The sequence below is a fragment of the Aulostomus chinensis genome, chromosome 9 (genome assembly GCF_037954235.1).
Source record: "Aulostomus chinensis isolate RoL2024-O1b breed Wild chromosome 9, RoL_Achi_v1.0, whole genome shotgun sequence".
In the NCBI taxonomy this organism is placed as follows: domain Eukaryota; kingdom Metazoa; phylum Chordata; class Actinopteri; order Syngnathiformes; family Aulostomidae; genus Aulostomus; species Aulostomus chinensis.
Window position 1 is genome coordinate 24,553,194 of NC_141328.1, and position 20,422 is coordinate 24,573,615.

General features: G+C 42.1%; 1 protein-coding gene across 3 annotated transcripts in view; it reads right to left on the bottom strand.

The window, feature by feature from the left end:
• Window positions 1-264: 264 nt before the first annotated feature.
• LOC147256465 (TOX high mobility group box family member 2-like) overlaps window positions 265-20,422 on the bottom strand; it is an 84,863-nt gene continuing 64,705 nt past the window's right edge. For 2 of the 3 annotated variants that reach the window (XM_086214470.1, XM_086214468.1), the window contains 5 exons: window positions 7,671-7,904; window positions 4,117-4,197; window positions 2,094-2,492; window positions 1,763-1,902; window positions 265-784 (listed from right to left, as the gene is read on the bottom strand). In XM_086214470.1, coding sequence (XP_086070596.1) covers window positions 745-784; window positions 1,763-1,902; window positions 2,094-2,492; window positions 4,117-4,197; window positions 7,671-7,904 — 894 coding nt within the window. In that variant the 3' untranslated portion in view covers window positions 265-744. The remainder of the gene's footprint in view (window positions 785-1,762; window positions 1,903-2,093; window positions 2,493-4,116; window positions 4,198-7,670; window positions 7,905-20,422) is intronic. The other variant, XM_086214469.1, reaches the window with a different exon arrangement.

Below are 20,422 nucleotides of genomic sequence, written 5' to 3' on the forward strand. Positions count from 1 at the left end.
ATACACACATACGAGGGATCCATTTTTGGTGATATTTACAATCACTCTGTGAGAAATAAAGGAAAGTCCGTTACTAGGGGCAAAGATGATTTACAAATGTCTTCTGTGACTATCTTCATTAAATTGTTGCTTTGTTTGCACTCAGTCTGGGTGGTTCAGTCCGTCCTGATGTACAACCCCCCCCCCACCCCCTCTGCTGAGGTGACTATATTAGCATTTCTACCCCAGACCCCCCCTACTCTTAGAGCATTTCATCTCCCCGAAGAGGGCAGTCCATGGTAAACACAGAGTAATGGAGAGAAGAGAAAGCATCTTTAAAAAAAATTCAAAACAAAATGAGAAGACATTTTTTTTCCTTTTTTTTTTTTTTTTCCGGTCTTCATTTCCAGTATGTTGGCATGAGCTTAAAGCTCGCTGCCCCCGCAAAAAAAAAAAAAGAAAAAAGAAAAAAAAGAAAAAAGAAAAAAACAACAACAACAACAACAACAAAAAAAACCCAGGAAAGTTCACTGATAAAGAAAGAGAGAGAGAGAAAAAAAAAAAAAGCAAGAGAAGTGCCTCGGGCTTCTGGCTGATCTAAGTGCTTGGCAAATAGGTGAAAGTTACTGTAGCAGTCTTTGGGATTTTCAAAATCCGCCAGAAAAAGAAACAAAACAAAATGGAGAAGAAGCAGATATACTGATGACGTTTTTTTTTTTATGTTGGAAATCTCCCTGGAGTCTGACATTTGGAGGTCTTTCAGCTTCAAGTGAGGTAGAGAGGCTTGTCCCGAGCTCCCATGCCACTGCGGAGGAAGAAGAATTATTGTGCGGATTAATTTTAACTGTGTATTTCTCTTTATCCAGTATTTCACCAGGAAAACCCCAGTGAGAGAAAACTGTTTCAAGGAAAACCTGGCTAAGAAAGTAGCTATAAAAAAAAGAAAAAGAAAAAAAAAGTGTTAACAAACAACAGACATCAATCAGCATTTAGAAAAATAGCAAATTCAAAATTGGCAGATCAGTTGCTACTTGAAATGCCAAACGTAGACTCTGTTCTTGAGTTATCTCTACTGACATGGAGGAGACATCTCCGTGCCCTCCACAACTACAACGATGTGACACCGAGAAGAGAACGTTTTAGCGAAGACTTCAAAGAGCGTCAAACGTGATTTGACCCCGGCGTGATCCCGTTTGACATAAAGATGAATCAGCTCTAAAAACAGGAGACACCGACTTCCAGCTCGTCTGCCTCTCGGAATAGCAACGGCAAGCTTTCAGGTGGGAGACAAAACAAGGTTCATCTTGCACCTGCTTGACTAGCTTGATTTGATAAGCCAATGCGTGCTAGCTGAGCCAAACACAGCCAGCCTTAATTGGATGTTGCAAATTTTCCCAACCTGGTAAAAGCATTGTTCTCCTGTTGCGTTACTCGTCTCAGTTTCAAGGAGATGCGGTACTTTAACAGGAGTTGATGATCGGGAAGTGAAGTGGTGTAGAACTGTGCAACAACTACTCACCATTCTCACCAATCAAACGTACTGCTTCCAAAAGATGTATTTAAAATGTCTTTTGTGACCTTACTTGTTTATCCATTACACAAAATTTACTTTTAACAAGTCGCAATCTCGAGGGTGTGGAAGTGGAATATTGATATTCTCCTGGGAGGGTTTGATTGTTGCCCTCGCCACAGAGGTGATGTCTGCTTGCCGGCAGGACCACCACAAAAACCGGGACAAGGAAGAGGCCTTTGGGTTCTATTGCGACTGCTACGATAAGCTCACCTGCAATGGTTTGGTCCACAGTCCCTGTTGCAGTACTCGCTATCCCATTCGGGGTTCTGGCCGTGCACATGGTTAGGGGCCCCTGGAGACTGTGAGCCCCCGACACTGTTCTGATAATCAGCCTGAATATGGGAAAAGCCCTGCAGACCAAAGGCAAGGAAGGAGGAGACACGGTTACATGGTTCTTGTGTTGCCGGGCCACACAACTGCCGGAGAGGCTGCAAATATTTCTGTTACAGCTAAACGACATACATCAGTGCATTCTGTAAAAGGTAATTAAACCAGAGAGTTCAGCAGATTGTATGTTTGTTTTAATAAGAGTCAGACCCACCTGTTGGCTGAGAGGAGGGGAGTGCAGAGGCGCCTGGAGCCCCATTTGGTGTGAGATGATTGGCTGCGACTGCTGCATGCGGATTGGCTGGTTGAGCAGGGAGCTCTGGTGCAGGGAGAGCTGGGCATGGGGGTGCAGAGGTGGGCTGATCTGGAAGGGAGCAGGGGGAGAGGCACTCATGCTGGGTGGCAGCATCTGCGATTGGCTGAGGGTCGGGGCCAGGGTGTGGCGGGGCGGCCCGGCGTAGCTCTGGAGGTCCGACAGGGGGAAGGAACCCGAAGGGCCCAGGTAGGGTGAGGAGGGCTGGGGGGGCACGCTGTACAGGGGCTGTTTTGGGGGAAGCAGGTGGGAGGGCTGGCTTGTCTGCTGGGCACTTTTTGGTTCAGGGTCATTATATGTCTGTAGAAGAAAACAAATCAGAAATGAAAAATAAATGTGTTGTCATAATTACATATCATTTCATAACCTCTCATTTTAACAGCTGCATTCATTACAACCAACAATTTTGTTCTGTCATTTCATTATCAACAGATTCTTATTAAATGGGAAGTAAAAGAAGTCGCTGTTCGCAGATTTCCACGGTTCGTTTCCTTCTTCACTACAGGCAGGACCAGATTTTCCCTAAAACCAGAGTATATGTGATTTATTCTTTTTTTTTCTTGACTGAGACTGTGTTTACTCTAAATCTTGGAGGTGGCTATCGTGGATACACGGACGTATTATTAAATATATATGAGATTGACAGGTTTTATGGTTGATTTAGTCTGAATGGTCTCCAGCTGCTTCACCACACAGCCGTCCTGCACAGTTCCAACAGGGCAGTTGACACTCGCGATCTTTCAGCTGCGAATCTCTTTTTTCTCCTCTTATTGATGCCCACTGTGTAATGAAAGTGCAGATATTTAATTTCCAGTCCATCCTTGATCTGACAGCTTTCACTATTTATTGTACACACTCGCACGCACACCTAGACCCGCTAACTGATGGGGAAACGGGGTCGAGGTTGTTGCAGCGGGAGGGGGAGGAAACTAACGCCCACAACACACTAAACTCCCCGCAAACTTGACCTTTCTCATTCTAGACAGTATGGCTCTGATCAGGTGCTTCGACGACAGAGTACCGCACCTCCACCTCCGCCCTGCCCCGCCCCCTCCAGGCTCGTATGATGAGCTGTCAGATTGCTCATCTTCAACCATCAGTGTTGATTAGAAGGTAATGGAGCCCATTTGTATGAATAGATCTGGGGCCGAGGTAATGATCAATAGACACCTTGACAGATAGATGGGAAAAGCAGAGGGTCTAACACGCACACACACACACACGCAGGACCCTGCAGGCAGAGAAACGAGGCTGTTTGCTTGCCGAACAAATGGAATGACAAAAGGAATCTTCCTCGCACTACATTGTGTGTTGTTAATACAAGGCGGCACTAAACAATGCGATCCTCAGCCCTCCTCCTTGCTTTGCTTTATTCCAATGCTACAACGCCAGTGCACTCAAGACGCCATCATTCACCGGGCAAACAAGGAAAAAAAGAAAACAAAATATGTCATAGATCTGAATTTGCAGGAAGGTATCAAGGCAGGAAACATCTGCACAGCCACTGATTGCTTGGATGAAACAGGGGTCTGTTATTATTATCATTATTATCATAAGATTTTCTAGGTTCTCATACAATAGACTTCAATCTGACTGTAGCACATGAGAGAGCAATCATTTTCTGTGCTTCATCCCTCATGGATGTTATGGCCATATGCTTGCACTCTGATTGGCTGACCCCTCCCCCAACACTATATCACCATACCATCTACACTACCCAACCCCCCAACATCTGCACCCTATGGAAATCAGGTATTGTTCCAAATATTCCTGCTCTTTTTTTTTCTTTTTTCTTTTGCATCAGATGCCCCCACCCTCTCTACCGCCTCCTCATCCAGAGGAAGCCCCGCCCAGCCCATTAGCAGGGATTTTCCATCCAATCCATCATCAGTCTTAGCCAGGGCCTGTGTGTCATAAGCGTTACCTTGGAAACCAGACTGGCTCTGTACGCGGCCAAGGCTTTCAGGTACTCTTTCTTGGCCGCCTCGGTTTTCCTCTTGTAACCCTGTGAAGAAAAGAAAACCATGAGGCTTCAGGTGAGAGGAGAGGTTGACATGCTCATAAATGTGCGCGCACACACAGACACACAGACACACATCTGTCTAACGGCACACAGACGCTCACATTTTTTTTCTAACACTTCTTAAACACACACACACATGCACAGTCACACACATGTCCTTAATGTCTCCCTTTCCATCAGAGCCAATGGCACAGAACACCTCTATTTCCTCATCACGCCACTAATACTCCCTCATCTCAATGTGTCTCCCTCTATTGTAGCAACACATCATTTCCATTCCAATCCACCTAGAGAAATGAACTGGAACTTCTTCTCTCTCGCTCCACAATAACACTCGTATCAGCACACTGACATTAGCGATCCAGTAGAATGGTTGTTGTCATTTGGCACATTAGGAAGTCATTCCTCCTGTGTACAAGTTTTGCTTGAAACTGCCTTCCATGTTGTAACAGTGACACGCGAAGCTCTGTTGTCATATAAGTAACTGCTGCTGCCGCCGTGTGAACTCTGTATATGCGTTTGCGTAAAGGTTGTGGGTTTATGGATGCATATGTATGTGTATATGTGTTTGCACAAAGCTATTTTTGAGTCTAATGGGCACATATAGAGTGTATCTGTGTAGGATGTAGCAGGCTGTCTGGAAAAAAAAAGGCTATTACCTATAAACGCTAGAGGCACAACAATGTGCAGAAAAGGGAGGAGAAAGAAGGGTCTTTTTAGTGGAACAGGAACTATTGTATTGTTGTGAGATTGCTGTTGGTGTTGGACTCTTGATTCCCAAAAGTACATGCAGTTACACAATGGGATACGCCAAAAAGATCTGTACTATCGTCTCACGGTTCCACATCAAGATTAAACCAGTGTTTCATTTTTTTCCCCACACGCAAACTCTCATCCTGATCCATCTCACTTCTGGGGATGCACAGCCAGTGGTTTGACCATTTCCTCCTGGGTTTGACAAGTAAGGCTCTTCAGCGCCAAATATGCAGCTTAACACGCTCAACTATGGATAAATGATTGTAAGGATCTCACCCCACGCCACATGGGAGCAGCAGGGGAAGCAGTACATCAGCTAAAGGCAGAGTCCTGACCGTCAGCCTTCCAAGACCTTTTCTGAGAGTTAGCATTAACGTTAGCAATGCTCTACCTCTGTTGGAAGTAGAGGGGCTACACAGCAGGAGGTTGAATATTTCAGGGAGTAAAGGAAGTTTAGGAACTACTGCTCTGGCCTGAATCTATTGTGAGAAGTATTACCACATGTTTAAAAAAAAAAAATCTGATTTTCATTTAGCAAAAGACGCCAATCCTCTCAAATGTTGAAGGTTTTCAAAACACAAGGCGTCGCTTGAGAAGTCTGGCAACATTTAGAGCTGAATGAGGAAATGTCAGACAACAACATGACGAATCTGATACTCAATGCCAGCTTTCATTGTCAGGCACTTTTAACAGCATCTCATGTTGGCACAAAAAAACCCCAACAACAACAACCCCATCCCTTCAACGGTTACAACACTGATGCTCTGCACTGCACTGATGCTTTTTTTAGGAAGAATTCAGCAGTGCTTTTAAATAAATAGCACTGGAAGGCTCTCTTATCTGCTCTTAAATAAAAAGTCATCACATGAGGATTTCACAAAGCATTAGGAGCTAACAGTTAGGTTTTGAAGTTGAAGGTAAACCGTCACGACCTCCTACCTATTAGCGCTGGAGATGACGTTAAATAGAAACAAAAACAATAGAGCGCTCTCCACGGATCGGCAAGACGCCCTTCAGCTAAATCCAAGGACGAGATGATAAGTAAATCTGTATTCTAGGCAGGATCAAAATAGCAGGCCAGAGATATAAATAAAGAGAGTGGAAATGAGAACTTCACACATCTCTGCTTGTCAGAGGGCCAATGAAGATGCATGATGTGGAGGTATCTGCTACCAAGGCTGGCTGGAGGGACCTTCATCTGGAGCTTCCGGGGACTTTGCAAAAAAAAAACCCTGAAAACAAAACAAAAAAAATAACCCCGCACACTTAAACTTTTTCCACTAGATTAAAAAAAAAAAACCCTACTGTACAAACACACCTCTGCATTGTGATGGCTGGAAACACCTTTAACACCAACGAGGGTTTGTGTGTTTCTGTATAAATAACCGAGTGTTTGCTTTTGCAGGGAGGCACTAGCACAGGAGTGCACTTGTATTTACCCACTGCATAACACATGAGCCGTGGACTGACTCAAATCTCCCGGGGTGTGTTTATATTTTTCCCATATTGACCATTTCTTGCCTGTAAAATGTCCAACTTAGTTAACTCTGAGTGTTTTACTGCTGCTGTTGCACGGGATCCCCCCCCCCACCCCCACCCAACCCATCTCCCTCTTCCCTTTACAAGAATTAAATTTAGAAAGAAAATCATTTTAATGAGAGTCAGGGGAGTGGGGATAAACGGATGGATTATCTTTAGAAAGAGAAAAACTAGCTCATTAAGGTGAGCGGTATCTTACAGCAATGTTCTAGTAATTACACAGCGCATAATGCCAAGTAATGGCTGCTCGCCTGCTGCAGCGCACACACACCATCTACTGGTGGGACCAGAGTGTATTCATGACAGAATGTGTGTACGTTGTTCTTTGTATTAGAAGGTAAGATAACACCTTTTCAATCAGGGCACATTAATAGCACTTAGTTAGAGCTTTGCTTGCTGAAGTAACATTAATTGAGAAAAATTAACCATTTGTTAATGCTCTTTGTGGCCCTTAATGTAAAGTGGGGGACACGAAATCCTTAAGTAACATCTCACCTGACCCTTAACCCCTAACCCACCCCAACCTTTCATCCATCTTTACTGTAACCCATAACATGAATGCACTAGGAAACAATAACTAGACAAATAAGTTAACTTTTCTCCATTGTTAGTTCTTTTTTATGTTTTTTTTATTTTATTTTTTTAGCTTAAATCAGAGTGTTAGTGGATTACTGAGCATAAAGCTGGATTAAGAAGATCAAGATCGTACCGCTCGGTGCGCTTCAGATGTTTTTAGACAGTTTTCCTTATGTTCCTAGTTGGTGGCTCTGGGGCGCCATTAGCTTCATGCTAAGTATGTGTAGCTGGCTCTTTCTGCATTCAGTAGCCACAAGAAAAGCGACGTAGCAGGAAAAAAAAAACATCTTTATGAGTTCAGGTCACATATTTGTAAACGCTTGAAAAGAAAAATTTGTAAGCGGTGACAAGTTGCTTTACCTAAGCTTTAACTAACCATTATTAATGTACGATTACTGTAAAGAGTTAGCGACGGTTAAAATCATCTATGTAGGCGTGTAAAAACTGTCCAGAAATGAGTTCTGTAGGGTTGCTTATTCACATGGAATTCCTGCAGTATTCCTTTAATGGCTGCTCAACCAGGTATTCATTGAAATCTGTGTGTCCTTCTCATTTCAGACCATCCAAACCCCCATGTTTCATACCTGCTTCTGTTCCTCTCCTAGGCTGTCCCACATAGAGGCCACAATCTTGGAGACGTCTCCGAAGGTGGCGTTGGGGTTTTGGCCCTTGATGGCTGCCTGGGTGTCTCTGAAGAAGAGTGCGTAGGCCGATACAGGTTTCTGTGGCTCGTTGGGGTCCTTCTTCTTCTTCTTTTTTTGGGGTTTGGGTTTGGGCTTCATCATCTCTGCCGAGGGCCGCTTCTCACTGCTTATCTGCTGGTGGGAAATAGGATGGAGAAGGAGATATTTGCTTGTTATAAATCAGTTGACGACAATAACTTTTACCGTAGAGGGAAAAAGTATCTCTCGGTATGCTGTGTGTTTATGGACACGATACAAGGACTGGATAAGATACTCGAGATTTTACAAGGTTCCACATGTATAAAACTACGGCACATGACTTTAAATATCAATAAAATAGCAAAGCAGAACACTCAAAGAATGTGTGAAAGCAGTGGAGTTCTGTGTTGAGCAGCTTGTTGAGAGGAGGAAACAGATTTAAAGACGGGGATGAATGAGGACTAACAGGACGACAGGGAGACAGGTTAGCCTCTGGGGTGTTGGTGGGGGAGGAGGGGTTCAGGAGAAACTGGCCAAAGCTACGGAGGGGGCTAATTAAAATCTCGTTGGCGGCACTCCCACTTGCTTCCACATTGGCACTTCTATATCAGTTGTTAAATTGCTAGATTTTCTGATTTTCTTTCACTTTTTTCCTTTCATGTAGATCACAAAGAATTAAAATCCAATTTTTGATGGAACCGGGGGAAAAAAAAGAAAAAAAGAAGATAAAATCTATATATATTTTTGAAGGATGTGCCCGGTTTGGTTTGCCAACAATAACACACTGCAATCTCACTACATTTTCAGGAGGCAGCAAACAGCTCACATCTGTGTGATGTACTCGATCCAACACACATGAATACATTTTCATTTTCCGTGAGGCTGTTTGACGGGGAGTCAAATCCAGGTCACCTGATCCTGGTTGCGATTCTATATGGAAATTGCCTCCTTTGCTGAGGAGAGAACACATCAAGCACAGGAGAACGAAGGAGAGGAGGGGAGTGGGGAGTGAGAGGAAGATAAGGAGGAAGAGAAGAAGACATGTGGCCGGGGGAGGATGGCGAGGAAGGAGTGACGGCTTGATGTTGCCATTAGTATCAGTTGAACATCAGTTAACCTGATTTCTTGAAAGCTCTAGAGGCAGGAAAAAACAATCCAATTTATAGGAGATATAAATGACATCCTGCATTTATAATGATCAAAATCTTCATATTAAGGATGTTTATGCGCACTGTGTGTTATGGGGAGGCACTCAAACGCTGTGAGTGTACAACCCGCCTCTAACGCCAGGTTCTTATGTCATCAGGTTACATTTGAAATTTTAAATATCCCTTTTCTTAATCAGTTGTGTTCAAACTCAGCAGGAGGGAGGACCAACCGGGAAAAAGAGATTTGTCTCTGCGCGAGTATCAAACAGCAACTCGAGGACATTTAAAGACGTTCGCATCCACCTAATGCATACTTATCACAGGATTAAGCGACAGCCATGTTTCCTCCTTTAACTGTCAATTTGAAAACAGGAAATAACTGCCTTTGAAAATCCCATTGTTTCAGCAAAGCATTCACAGCAAAACAACATGCTGTATTCCACACAGCATGAAATTAACTAATCAAAATTCAAGGTCCAGGAGCACATTTGGCAGCAAAAGAAAAAAACTTCAAAATGGCTTTTGTGGTGTGCGGAAATGAATGGATGTTCCCATTCAGGGGGACGTGAAAGCATTGCTTGTCTATTTCACAGCTTACAGGTAATATTCTTTTTTTTTTTTTTGTGCAAGTACGCTGAGTTTCATTAAAAAATAATCATCCCTCACTTTTAGGCAATGAGGCAGAAGACAGGCATTTGAAATGACATCTGTTCCACCCGAGCCTTTGAAGTGAAAATAGAATAAAATGAAGGTAGAGTAAATGGAATGACAAAATAGGAGGTGGGGGGGGGGGGGGGGGGGGAAGAAGGCTAAATAATCTCCAGGAAAATTCACATGTATTCACACCGTGGAGAGAGTGATGACAACAACATGCAATCAAGCAGAAGAACAAGGGGCGCATGCTTTCATTTTCTTTCTAAATTCTCCTCTCTTGCTGTACAATTCGTGTTTGTGAGCCTGATAGAGGCGATGAAATATCAGGGTGACTGGAAAGAACACAAATCAATGAACACATACCTCTAACTGAATGAACAGTTTCATCATAAACTTGAGTTTCAAAGCTTATATTGTGGTTTTTTTGGTTGTTTTTTTTTTTTTTGATGTATTACAACAGGAAATTTCTCTGGATTCATATCTTGCTTGTTTAAAGGAGTTTTTTTTTTTTTTTTGCTGCAGTTGCACGACTGGAATAAAGCTGATATTAGATACAGAGCTTCAGCTATTATGTGAATAAAAACCTTTTTTTTTCTCTTCATCACAGGTTGCCAGCTTTTCAAATTACTGATGGTGGATAAACAACTGTGTATCCGCTATATGATATCAAGCTTATTTTCCCCGTGTTTTCTCGTGCATGTGTAGAGAACAGTAATGATTATGACAGGTGTTGCTGTCAGTTGTGTAAAAGTGGGACTCACATCCCTTATTCATAACGCAAAATCTCATGGCTGTGCTGCATTCTGGTCTATTTTCTTTAACTGTCAGTGGAGAGATTGGTTTCTGGTCCTCTACTATCATGAATTTCTCCCCGTGGGAGTGCTGATGTTGAGAATTCATATTTGTTTGACATTTATCTCCTGGCCCGTAGTTTTGTTGGATTTGTCTTGACATGACATGATGCAATTTTTCTACAATTGGCCAGTTATTTACATAATCTGGAAAATATACTCTCAAAACAACAAAGTGGACCTCTGATTGTAAGCTACATTGTTTACAGCAATTTTCTCTAAATTGGAAATGTCCAATTTCCTGTGCAGGTTCATGCTTTACCTCCAAAAAACAAAATCCTTCCTCACAGATGCCCAGTAGGAGTCACTGTTGCAGTGATGTATCATCAGGTTTTTTCTTTCCCAGGGATGGAACTGACCCTAAATTACAGAGGGGCCAGCCTTGTTAGCTAATTACTGCTAACTATGACAGTTGTAATTCTGATTATCACATGATGGATGAGGGACATGTGGGAGCATGTGCACAGACACTGTCTCCTGCTCTGCTGTCAAAATGTGACCGTGTCATTTATTAACCATAGAATCTGCCAATACAGGTAGTGACTAATATAATATCTTATATTGAAGGTCTCCTGTGGTTCTTGACAGCCACTCACATGCAGGGAAATGTAATATAACAAGTACTTTTTTTTTTTTCAGATTTCCTCCAAACAAGAGTGCGAACTGTTCATTGACAGATCAGGATAACACTGCTGCTAGAAATAAAACATTTTCCACTTCTTCCGATATATTTAAAGAAACTCAATGTAGAGGAGCTTAAAAGCACACGGTTGTTGCTAGGTAAGATGCCATCGTGTTCCGCAAAGACCAGCCGAGTCTAAATATATTTTGTACACAGCTTTCTAGTTTACCATCAAAAGATTGAACTATAGTGTCAGCCGCAGCTTGCTCATCCCATCAGCATTTCTGTTGTCTGAGAGGGAGAGAGAGACATGGAAGGGGGTGATGGGGGAGAGAGTGAGTGAGAGAGAGAGAAAGAGAGAGAGAGAGGCAGAAGGGGGGGGGGCTGCTGTGATTCTGAATGGACAGCACTGCATTGGTAAGACAAGATTAGAATTGACAGCCTGATAACTGCGTCACTATCAAAACAGGAGCGAGAGAAAGAGAAATGGAGAGGGAGAAGGAGGAAGATGAAACAAGAGGAAAGAGAGATGATGAAGAGATAGGCAGAGGAGTGGAGTGGAGGGATGTAGAGAGGCTTGATAACAAAAAGAAGGACGGGCTCAGATATGGAGACTGACAGTTTAAAAGACATGAAAATTAGACAATAAAACCAGGTAATAGTATGGGAGAGTGTAAAAGTGTTTGTCGAATCATAGTCTCCTGAAAATATGCATCATCATCATCATCATCATCATCATCATCATCATATACAGGGAGCAGCAGAGTGGAGAGGCTGTATGCCGTATTGATTTCAGAAGGCCATAAAAACAAACAGGAACCACTGCGATGTGACGCTCGTCTTTACAGCGACGGCCTATTACAACGAAGCATGATGCAGAGCGACAAATCACATGTAAACGTCGTGACTGGCGTGGACATGATGGCGCAGACAATTAAAACATGGGAAGAAGACGCACGCTTGCTACGTAGTTCGCATGCAAACATCAAGCTTTTTTTGTTGTTTTTTTATGCAGGGAAATATCCTCAAAAAGCCTGCAGCAGAGTGAGGGGACGTATCGGTCTGCAGCTGACTGTGATACAGGGGAGGCTATTAGCTCAAGAGCATTAAAGATCGGGAGGGAACTCATCTTTGATTAAGAACAGACCAGGAAAAAAGCAAGTAAATGTAGTTTTGGGGATTTTCTTTAATGAGACCACATGCAGAAAGTTTTCTCTCTGTACTGGACTGCTTAAATGTTGCATAAAGATTTTAATAGTGCACTTTTTAAGAGACATTAAAAAAACCCTGATGACGCATGTTTGAAAAATACAGGTTGGGTTGAAGCAAAATTACTGCTGAAATCCGCCCCCCTAAGTATTGTACAGTTTACTGTGCTTTTCCTTTGGGAGACTGAGTTCTGAGTGTTTCCCTCAAAAATAAAGTGTGTTACTTGCAGTGAAGTGAAAATTGCAGTCATTCAGAACTACATGTGTAACTGTGTTCAAAAATGTCGATTTACTGCTTACTATAGAATAACAGTCTATTCTATAGGGAGCTGCAAGTGACCAAGGGAGCGATTTCATTCACACACACGCGCACACACACACACACACACACAAACATGCATGCACGCACGCACACAAAGAATATAACTTCTGCTGAACAACTGTGACGGCACAACTCATACGTGGCAATTATAGGATAATAGCAGATTTAATTTCCTTCATTCCCAAATATTCCCTTGAGTAAGTCGCTGCTGGGGGGGGGGGGGGGGGTGTGCACAGAGAGAGAGAGAGAGAGTGAGAGAGGATGGAGACCACAGGCAGGGACTAAATAATATGTAGTGTGGTAGCGTCTATGTGTGTTTACCTTGTTTCACTGTGAAAACATTATCTAAGGTGTTTTAGCTTTGCCTTTACTAAATGTAGTTAAATAGAAGAACAAGTAAAGAGGAGTTGTAAAGTACAAAACTGTCTCCGTTACACAATGCCCATCTATATTCTGCTGTATAAGATAATTATAAGCTGCAGCAGTGAAACCCTTCAGGGTGTTTAACCATAAACTGAAGCTCAGATGCTAAACTGACCACGACGCTTTCAGGTTAATACAGAGGTGTTTTATTTTCATGTATTTTAAAGACACCGACCGAGGAGTTTCAAATAATGATACTGGTGTAAAACACATTTGTAGTACACTAGAATGCGTCTCTTCAACAGCACAAGCACGGACCTCTCCACACCAGCATACTAGAGAGCAGCGCAGCTTAGTGCAGCTGTTACAGACTCTAAGCCTTTGTGGGTTTATAAATAGATAAATGGCCATGGTTAGAGCAGCAGCAGCAGCGAGAATAATGTAATTTCAAGATGCCATATATAATTTTTCTGCACACCCCCCCCACCCTAGACTGTAACTTGCAGTTTTAAGGGGAAAAAAAAAGCAGGTTCTTGAAGATTGTGTGTACAGCGCAACAAAAATATCAGAAGACAACCTGATGGATGCAAACACGTCCCTTTTTTTTTTCCTCCTCAGAGTGGCTACAAAGTCAGCTCGTTACTAAAATAAGAAGACATCCATGCAGTAGTTAGCGTGCTACGCCTGAAGATGTGGCAAAATGTTATGATGAATGTAAACTGTGTCTTGCTGTAGTTTTCTTACCTGCCGTACAGAGGAACGTATGATTTAAGAGCTTTAAGTGCCAAGTAAAGAAGTCTTTGTCGAGTTTCCATAACGAGGGTCAGGAATCACGCGGGGGCGTACATTTTGGTTTTTATTACATGCATTTAGCGGTTATTTAGATGGTAGTTTCACTTTTAAACAGCATCTAAATGGCGTCAAGATTGTCTTACATAATGTTGGCAGACAAAAGGACAGCCCTCTCTTTAAGACTAAAATGCAAAATACTGCAGACGCTGGTTTGAACATTACACAACATGTGATAAATCAGCCTGAACGAAACATCTCAGTGTATTTTCATGTTGTATAAACCTGTCAATTATTTTACAATCACACCACGTGAGTTGTTCTATATTCCCACCATCGAGGTCAGGTTTGATGGTTTCAAATGTGTCTTTAAAAATATACGCCGCACTCTTCATCTGGAAGCTATTACAGTTCCAGTCAGACGGACCATCTGCAAGCAATGACGGCACGTCAAAGCCACCACACAGATCTCTGAGTAGAACCAGGCGCTCATCAAATCAAAACACAGCCCAGCCCAAACAATAATGAACCGGAAGTGCAGATTCATGGTTGTGGTTTAAAACATCATGAAAGGACATCGATGGATCTGATCCAGGAGAGATTATGGTGCCTCGCCATGACAAACACACAACTTCTTTATGATGTGGAATATGTTTTTGGACACGCAGGTTGTTGTGATCGAGGAATTGGGATTTCATTTCAACCGACATGATCGTTGCAGATATTATAATTCCAGTCCAAAAATCAAAGCGGTCTCCGTGATTTATCCGACTGTGAAAACGGACTGACAGCTCTGAGGAACTCCTCCCTACAAGCTTCGCCAAACACCGCTGGACCTACTTAATCAGCCTAAATTGCAAAGTCAAGGCCCTTGTATTTGGTAATGTGGTGAAAACAGTGGCAAGTGAGAGCTAATTAGATTAACGGTAGTTTAACGAGCTGTTGGAGGGGCCTCCGCAGATTGGATTTTAATAAATAGTGGCAAAAGCATCTGCTATGCACTTCCTGGCTCTGCTGGCGTCCTAATTGGCCCCAGTGGGTTGCTGTAGCTCAGCACTACACTGTGCAATTTAGAGGGGGAAAACTGCAAAATGCTTATCCTCAGTCCAGGTAGGGCTGAGAAACTGAATAAAAAAACAGATGCATGATTATATGGCTTCTCAGGCAAAGCCCTATTAACATTGATATGATATAATAGAATTTTCTATTTTGTGGATGTCCTGTTTTAAAAGTCTTGAAGCTCATATAAAGGGATTCAGACAAACTAATTCTTTCCTATTGTTTGTTTTCAAGATAAAATGTTCACATGATGAGGTCTTTGTAGAGGCAACAGCACAGAAAGGAAAAAACAATTAATCAAACATGAATGAGCGACCATAGCAGGGTTATTTCCATAGCAACAGCCCGAGGGGACAACTTGAACCCTTTAATGTGAGCTGGTGATGTCTCTTTGTAAACATCTGCGCAGCGGGGGGGAGAAAGCCAATGAGAGAGCCTGGCAACAGAGGCATCACAGGGCAGCAACCTCTTGGTATCAATCGAAGTTTCCATTATGTGCTGCTGAAAGGACTGAAAAGTGCTCTGCATTATTGTATTAGCCATCATTTTGAGTTGATAGGTGTCTTTGTGCCGCCGGTGTTAAATGAGGTCGTTTTTTTTTTTTTTTTCTTTTTGTGTTGTTTTTTTTTTTAATTTTTAAGTGAAGCTGATAAAAATAAATGATGAGCAGAGAGCTGATGTTTCAACAAAACAATCAGCTCAAGTTCATATTAATTCACCGGTTTGTTTGTTTGTTTCCTGCTAAAAGAATCACTGCCAACCATGGTCTCTCTTCCTCTTACATCATCTAACAACAGTAATGATTTCTCTCAGACTTCATGCAAACCTGCCGCTAGTCGGCCCTTTCAGCCTCCAGCTGCGACCAACAGCAGGCAGCATACAAGGAGGACAAACTGCTGCTGAACTGGGTGTCGCTGACCTTTAACGTCACGTGTCAAATATTACAAGATCATCATTCTACCACCTGAGAATTATGTGACAGTTAAAAAAACAAAACCAATTCATATTAAATCTGAAAAATACTTGTCTATGTATGAATTTGAAACAGATTCGATTACAGCAACATTCAAAAGGAATATTGAATAATTATTCGAATTGATTATAACTTTAGAGTCTCTCTACTGGTTATCGTCTCTCTGTATGGTTCAGTTCCTTAGGAGATTTCTGACCTGGACCCTGACGAGACCCCCATCAGGACTCTCATGTCCGTGGCTCTCTGGTGGAACTCGGACCAGGAGCTGGTTGTATTCCGCTCACTGTGCACTGGCCCACTGCGATGAGCTGCTCGGGTGCAGGTTTTTCAAACTTTACAGAAATGGATTAATCAGGTGGTGTGATATCAATAAACACTGCAGGGGATTAATGATTTGCCAAACAGCTCCAGGGGCGGGGCTAATGTTGTCATCAAGCTCCTTGGCATGTTTTATCAATACTGTCCGATATTGTAATTTGTTTTTATTTTTCTCCCCTCTTCTCTTCAAGAAAAACTTCCCCCCCAAAAAGTGCATTTTTCAAGCTTTTCACAAATAAATGTCTTGCTCAAAGACAGGTTTTCCCTCTTGCATCTTTTTTTGTGACTCCAGAATTTAGGAGCCAGCCACGTGTGTTTCCCTCCAAGCTGATGTTGACCCATAGCCACCGCCTACAAAAAAGAGCTTTGATGACCATCTCATAACCAACTCTCATCTATAATGCCTGTTATAATCCCCAGCTTCTTTATGCAGCTGTAAACTCAGTAATCCACAAAAACACTTGGATTTGAGCTTTAACAAACAAAGCAAGCAAACAAACAAACAAACAATAACATGTGCAGTTCAACGTCACCACATGACCAAGCGAGCTGGTTAAACTAATAGCGCCAGCTGGTCAACGTGTTTCCGGGCTACTGACCTGGATAAAGAAGATGTGCATGACAACAATGTGCTTTAGAGTTTGTGAACTGTAAATAAATATTTTTCAGGACATGTTTTTTTCTGTTGTTACCCGTCAATCGCAGTTAGCTTCAAGTTAAATATACGTGGCTGGCTCTTTCTTCATTCTGGAGTCATAAAGCAATGTCACACTGTAAGTGGGAGGGACTAGAGTGACAGAAGAATTATTATTTTTTAAATTCTATCTTCCATGTTGAGAAACGCAGTAACACAGCTAAAAACCTATCACCCAGACATCAATTAAGAATACAGTTGCTCCACTTCAGACATCTGCACACGCCACAGCTTGCAGGTGGCGGCCCGGCTCCACTGGTGGTGAGTCGCTGTATTGTCATGGACCAGGTGTGATTTTATACCCCATATTCAACTCTACTCTTAGTTCACAAAAATAAAATTAAAAAAAAAACAAAAAACTTTTTCTTGCCTTGCTTTTCCCTGATATATGGCTTTCTCTTCTGTACAAGTCTTTAGTGGCTGAATCCCCCTCCCCGAGACAAAACAGAGATGAAGCTGACAAGTACCAGATTAACTGCAATCCAGTGCTTTTGTTCAATGCTTGTGTGTGTGTGATAGCAAATATGTGCAAAGGTATGTTGTTGCTGTTGCAGATTCTTGATGTTTTTCTTTTTATATGTAAAGCACATTGAGTTTGTCTTGCAGCTGTCTTCCTTATTATTAAAGGACCTTCATTGTCGTTTTGTAGTCCTAAAGTAGGGTTGGGAGGGAGAGCATTACAAAGCCATTTGCTGCCTTTGTTCACTGATGTGATGACAATACATCAAATATATCAAATTGCTCCTATTTACAAAAAAAAAAAGGTTTTAGGAGAGTAATGGCTGAGCTGTAGAGGGGAACCTGCATGCAGTCTAAAAATGAAATGAGCAGTAAAAGTATACATTTGCAAAATAGTAATTCACTCAACCACTATGAGCTCTGCTTTTAAAAGGGGAAAGGAAAAGTTCTCAGTGGTCCATACTCAAGTCAACAGTCCCCTGCTAACCACTCCACTTTCCGTGAAGTGAACAAAAATCAGGCCATTTCAGACACAATAAAGCCAGAAAATAGACTTTATTACCTCTTTGTCTCTGAATATTCTACAAGGATTCAGCATGAATAAGCAGTTTTTTGTGCTCCCATAGATGAAACATCTTAACGGTGGCTGGGTAGTAAGTGGAGCCTGGCAGCACCACCCCCAGCTGCTATCAGAAGCCTTCTTACAAACATTCTTGTCCCCAAACCTCAGTGGTTCCTTGGGCAAGAGTAATGGCTTCTTTGCGCCAGGCTGCGGCATGCTATTGTAGAATCACAGAGCGGTTAATTGAAACAAATGACTCTAATAATGGGACATTATCCCCACAGGCTGACTTTGTGGTGGGCCTAATTAGCGTTGCATTGGTGGCGAGAAGGACGAGTCACCATTCTGATCCCTCAAAGGAAGCAGCCGAGGCCCCATTTTAAGTGGGCAGTAAGGGATTCTCCCGTTTAGAGTGTGTGTGAGGGTGGCGGGCTTTCTGAAACCCAGCGTGGCAAATGTAAACATGGAGGGTCCCTCTGAGGGTGAGTCCCGTTCTGGTGCAGCTGCTACTCAAGCCCACCTGAGCGGGGCGGTCTGACTATGATAAGCACTACGAGTAAAGTTAACAGTTTATGGATAAGTCTGTAGGCATTTATTAATTATTCATTAGTTTTTCATGGCAAAATGCCAGGGTGCCAGTCTCTGAAAAAATGATCTGGGTTAAATGTTTAATTATTGAGGATTGTTTTTTTAAGAGGCTATTTTAATAATGATCAGGAGAAAAAGGGTTGGATCCCCCCCCCCTCCCCCTTTAATCAGTGAGACTCCAAACAAAGTAACCTCCATATCGGTGAGCTGATCTCTCACTTCTCTCGACAGATCTGCCCTAATTTCTCCCTCCAACTTTTTCCGTTGCACAAACGACTCACATGACAGCGCGTCCCCGCCGAAGCACATGGCTAGAGGCGCGATCATGCAGCTGAACACCGCATATTTGCTCAGTGCATTCATTTGCTGAATTAATTACATTTAAATGTAGGATAATCTATTGAATAATTTTCCGACTGCCGTTGGTGATGTGTCCTTTTTTATTGCCCAGCATGGTCTTGGTTTGTCTAAAGCTATTCAATTCACAGTCACACAAAATGAAGAAACGCGTCAAATTCTCTCATTTACGAGGCTTAAAATTTGCATGTTGTTTTGTTTACAACTCGATTGATTGATTTATCAACAATTCCTTATGACAGTAATTTCGATTATTGTCAACTCTTCACTTTGTTGTCCTCTTGCATGTCATCACGTTGTGGAGCATCAGCGGCCCGTAACTAATGTGCCATGTAACATGAGTTGCTGTTTTCCAGATGTATTTTGATAACCGCTAAAATCTGTTTTTGCCAAATTGTTTACCCTTGTGCGTTATGATCGCAGAAAGTCAGCCGTAATGCAGTGTTCAAATATCTGTGACCAAGCTGTTTTAAATATTCATTAGTCGTAACAGTCGCCTAAGGTTATTTGAATTAGAGCCATGAATATTCATGAACCGCAATGAATGTGCATTTGTTTTTAATGCTCAAACTGTTAATACTCCTCTTCATTACTCCACTCTGAACGCGGCATAATAAGCTGCACAAAACAAAGCTTTACTTTTAAAGCACATTTCTCATTGGAAACCTATTTGTTTGGGTTTAAATGAACCAGGAGTGCCCTTCCAATTATCTCGCTGTCATTTCTCTTGACAACTACAAGACACATTGTTCGCCCCTGTTGTGGAGTGACGCACTGAAGGGCATCTGTCTTTCTTTTGCGAAAAGAAAAGGCACAACAGAAAACATTTCTACTGTTACAAAAAAGTGATTTATCTTGGAATGTCAGCGAGATGTCACATCTATCCCGGTGAAAGGCAGCCGAGCAAGCAGGTCATATGAGATATGTCTAAAAGCTACAAAAAAGGAGAGTGCTGTTTCAATAAACACAAGTAATCCAAGCGCATGTGAAATCAAGTAAAACTGGAATATTTCTATTATTTCTTGTCTTAAGGTTTATTTTAAAGCAGTTCTTTCTTATGAAACAGGCAGTAAAGGGGCTGGAAAATAGAAATATACAGTAGTTCTGTGACAGCTGATGGAGCTTCATTGTTTGAGTACTTTAAATTAGACTGCAGACGCTCTTCTTCCTGTGCCTGGACAGTTCTGGATATCGTAACATCACATTTCTGAAAAGATTCACGTTTTTAATCGCTCGGTTTGGCTTTTAACAATCTCAAACAGAGCTGTCAATACATTTTGATGTTCCCTTTGTTGTCTATGTCTTAAATGTCAAGTGATGCAAAATAAATTTCCTTCACAGATTCAATGCAGTCAAATGAAGTCAAGCTCACATAACTTTGTGGAAATCTGCGACACAGACATATCCTGGAAATAGACACACACACACACACACAACTGTCATCTCATATTGTACTTTAGTTTTTAGTAAGTTAAATCTCCACTAGTCAGTATTTCTTACTGCCAGCAAGAAAAAAAATGTAACATGAATTTTCACCAAACTCTACCATCTTGCAGTTTATTACGGTGTTTCTGTCCATCAAATGTAATATTCACTGTCAGTCCTGCTGGATAAACTGAATCCATCACCCAAGGAGGACAGAAAATCGAACAACTTAGATCTTGTGCTTTTGTCAAAACGGCTGAACGATCATTTTTACACATTGTT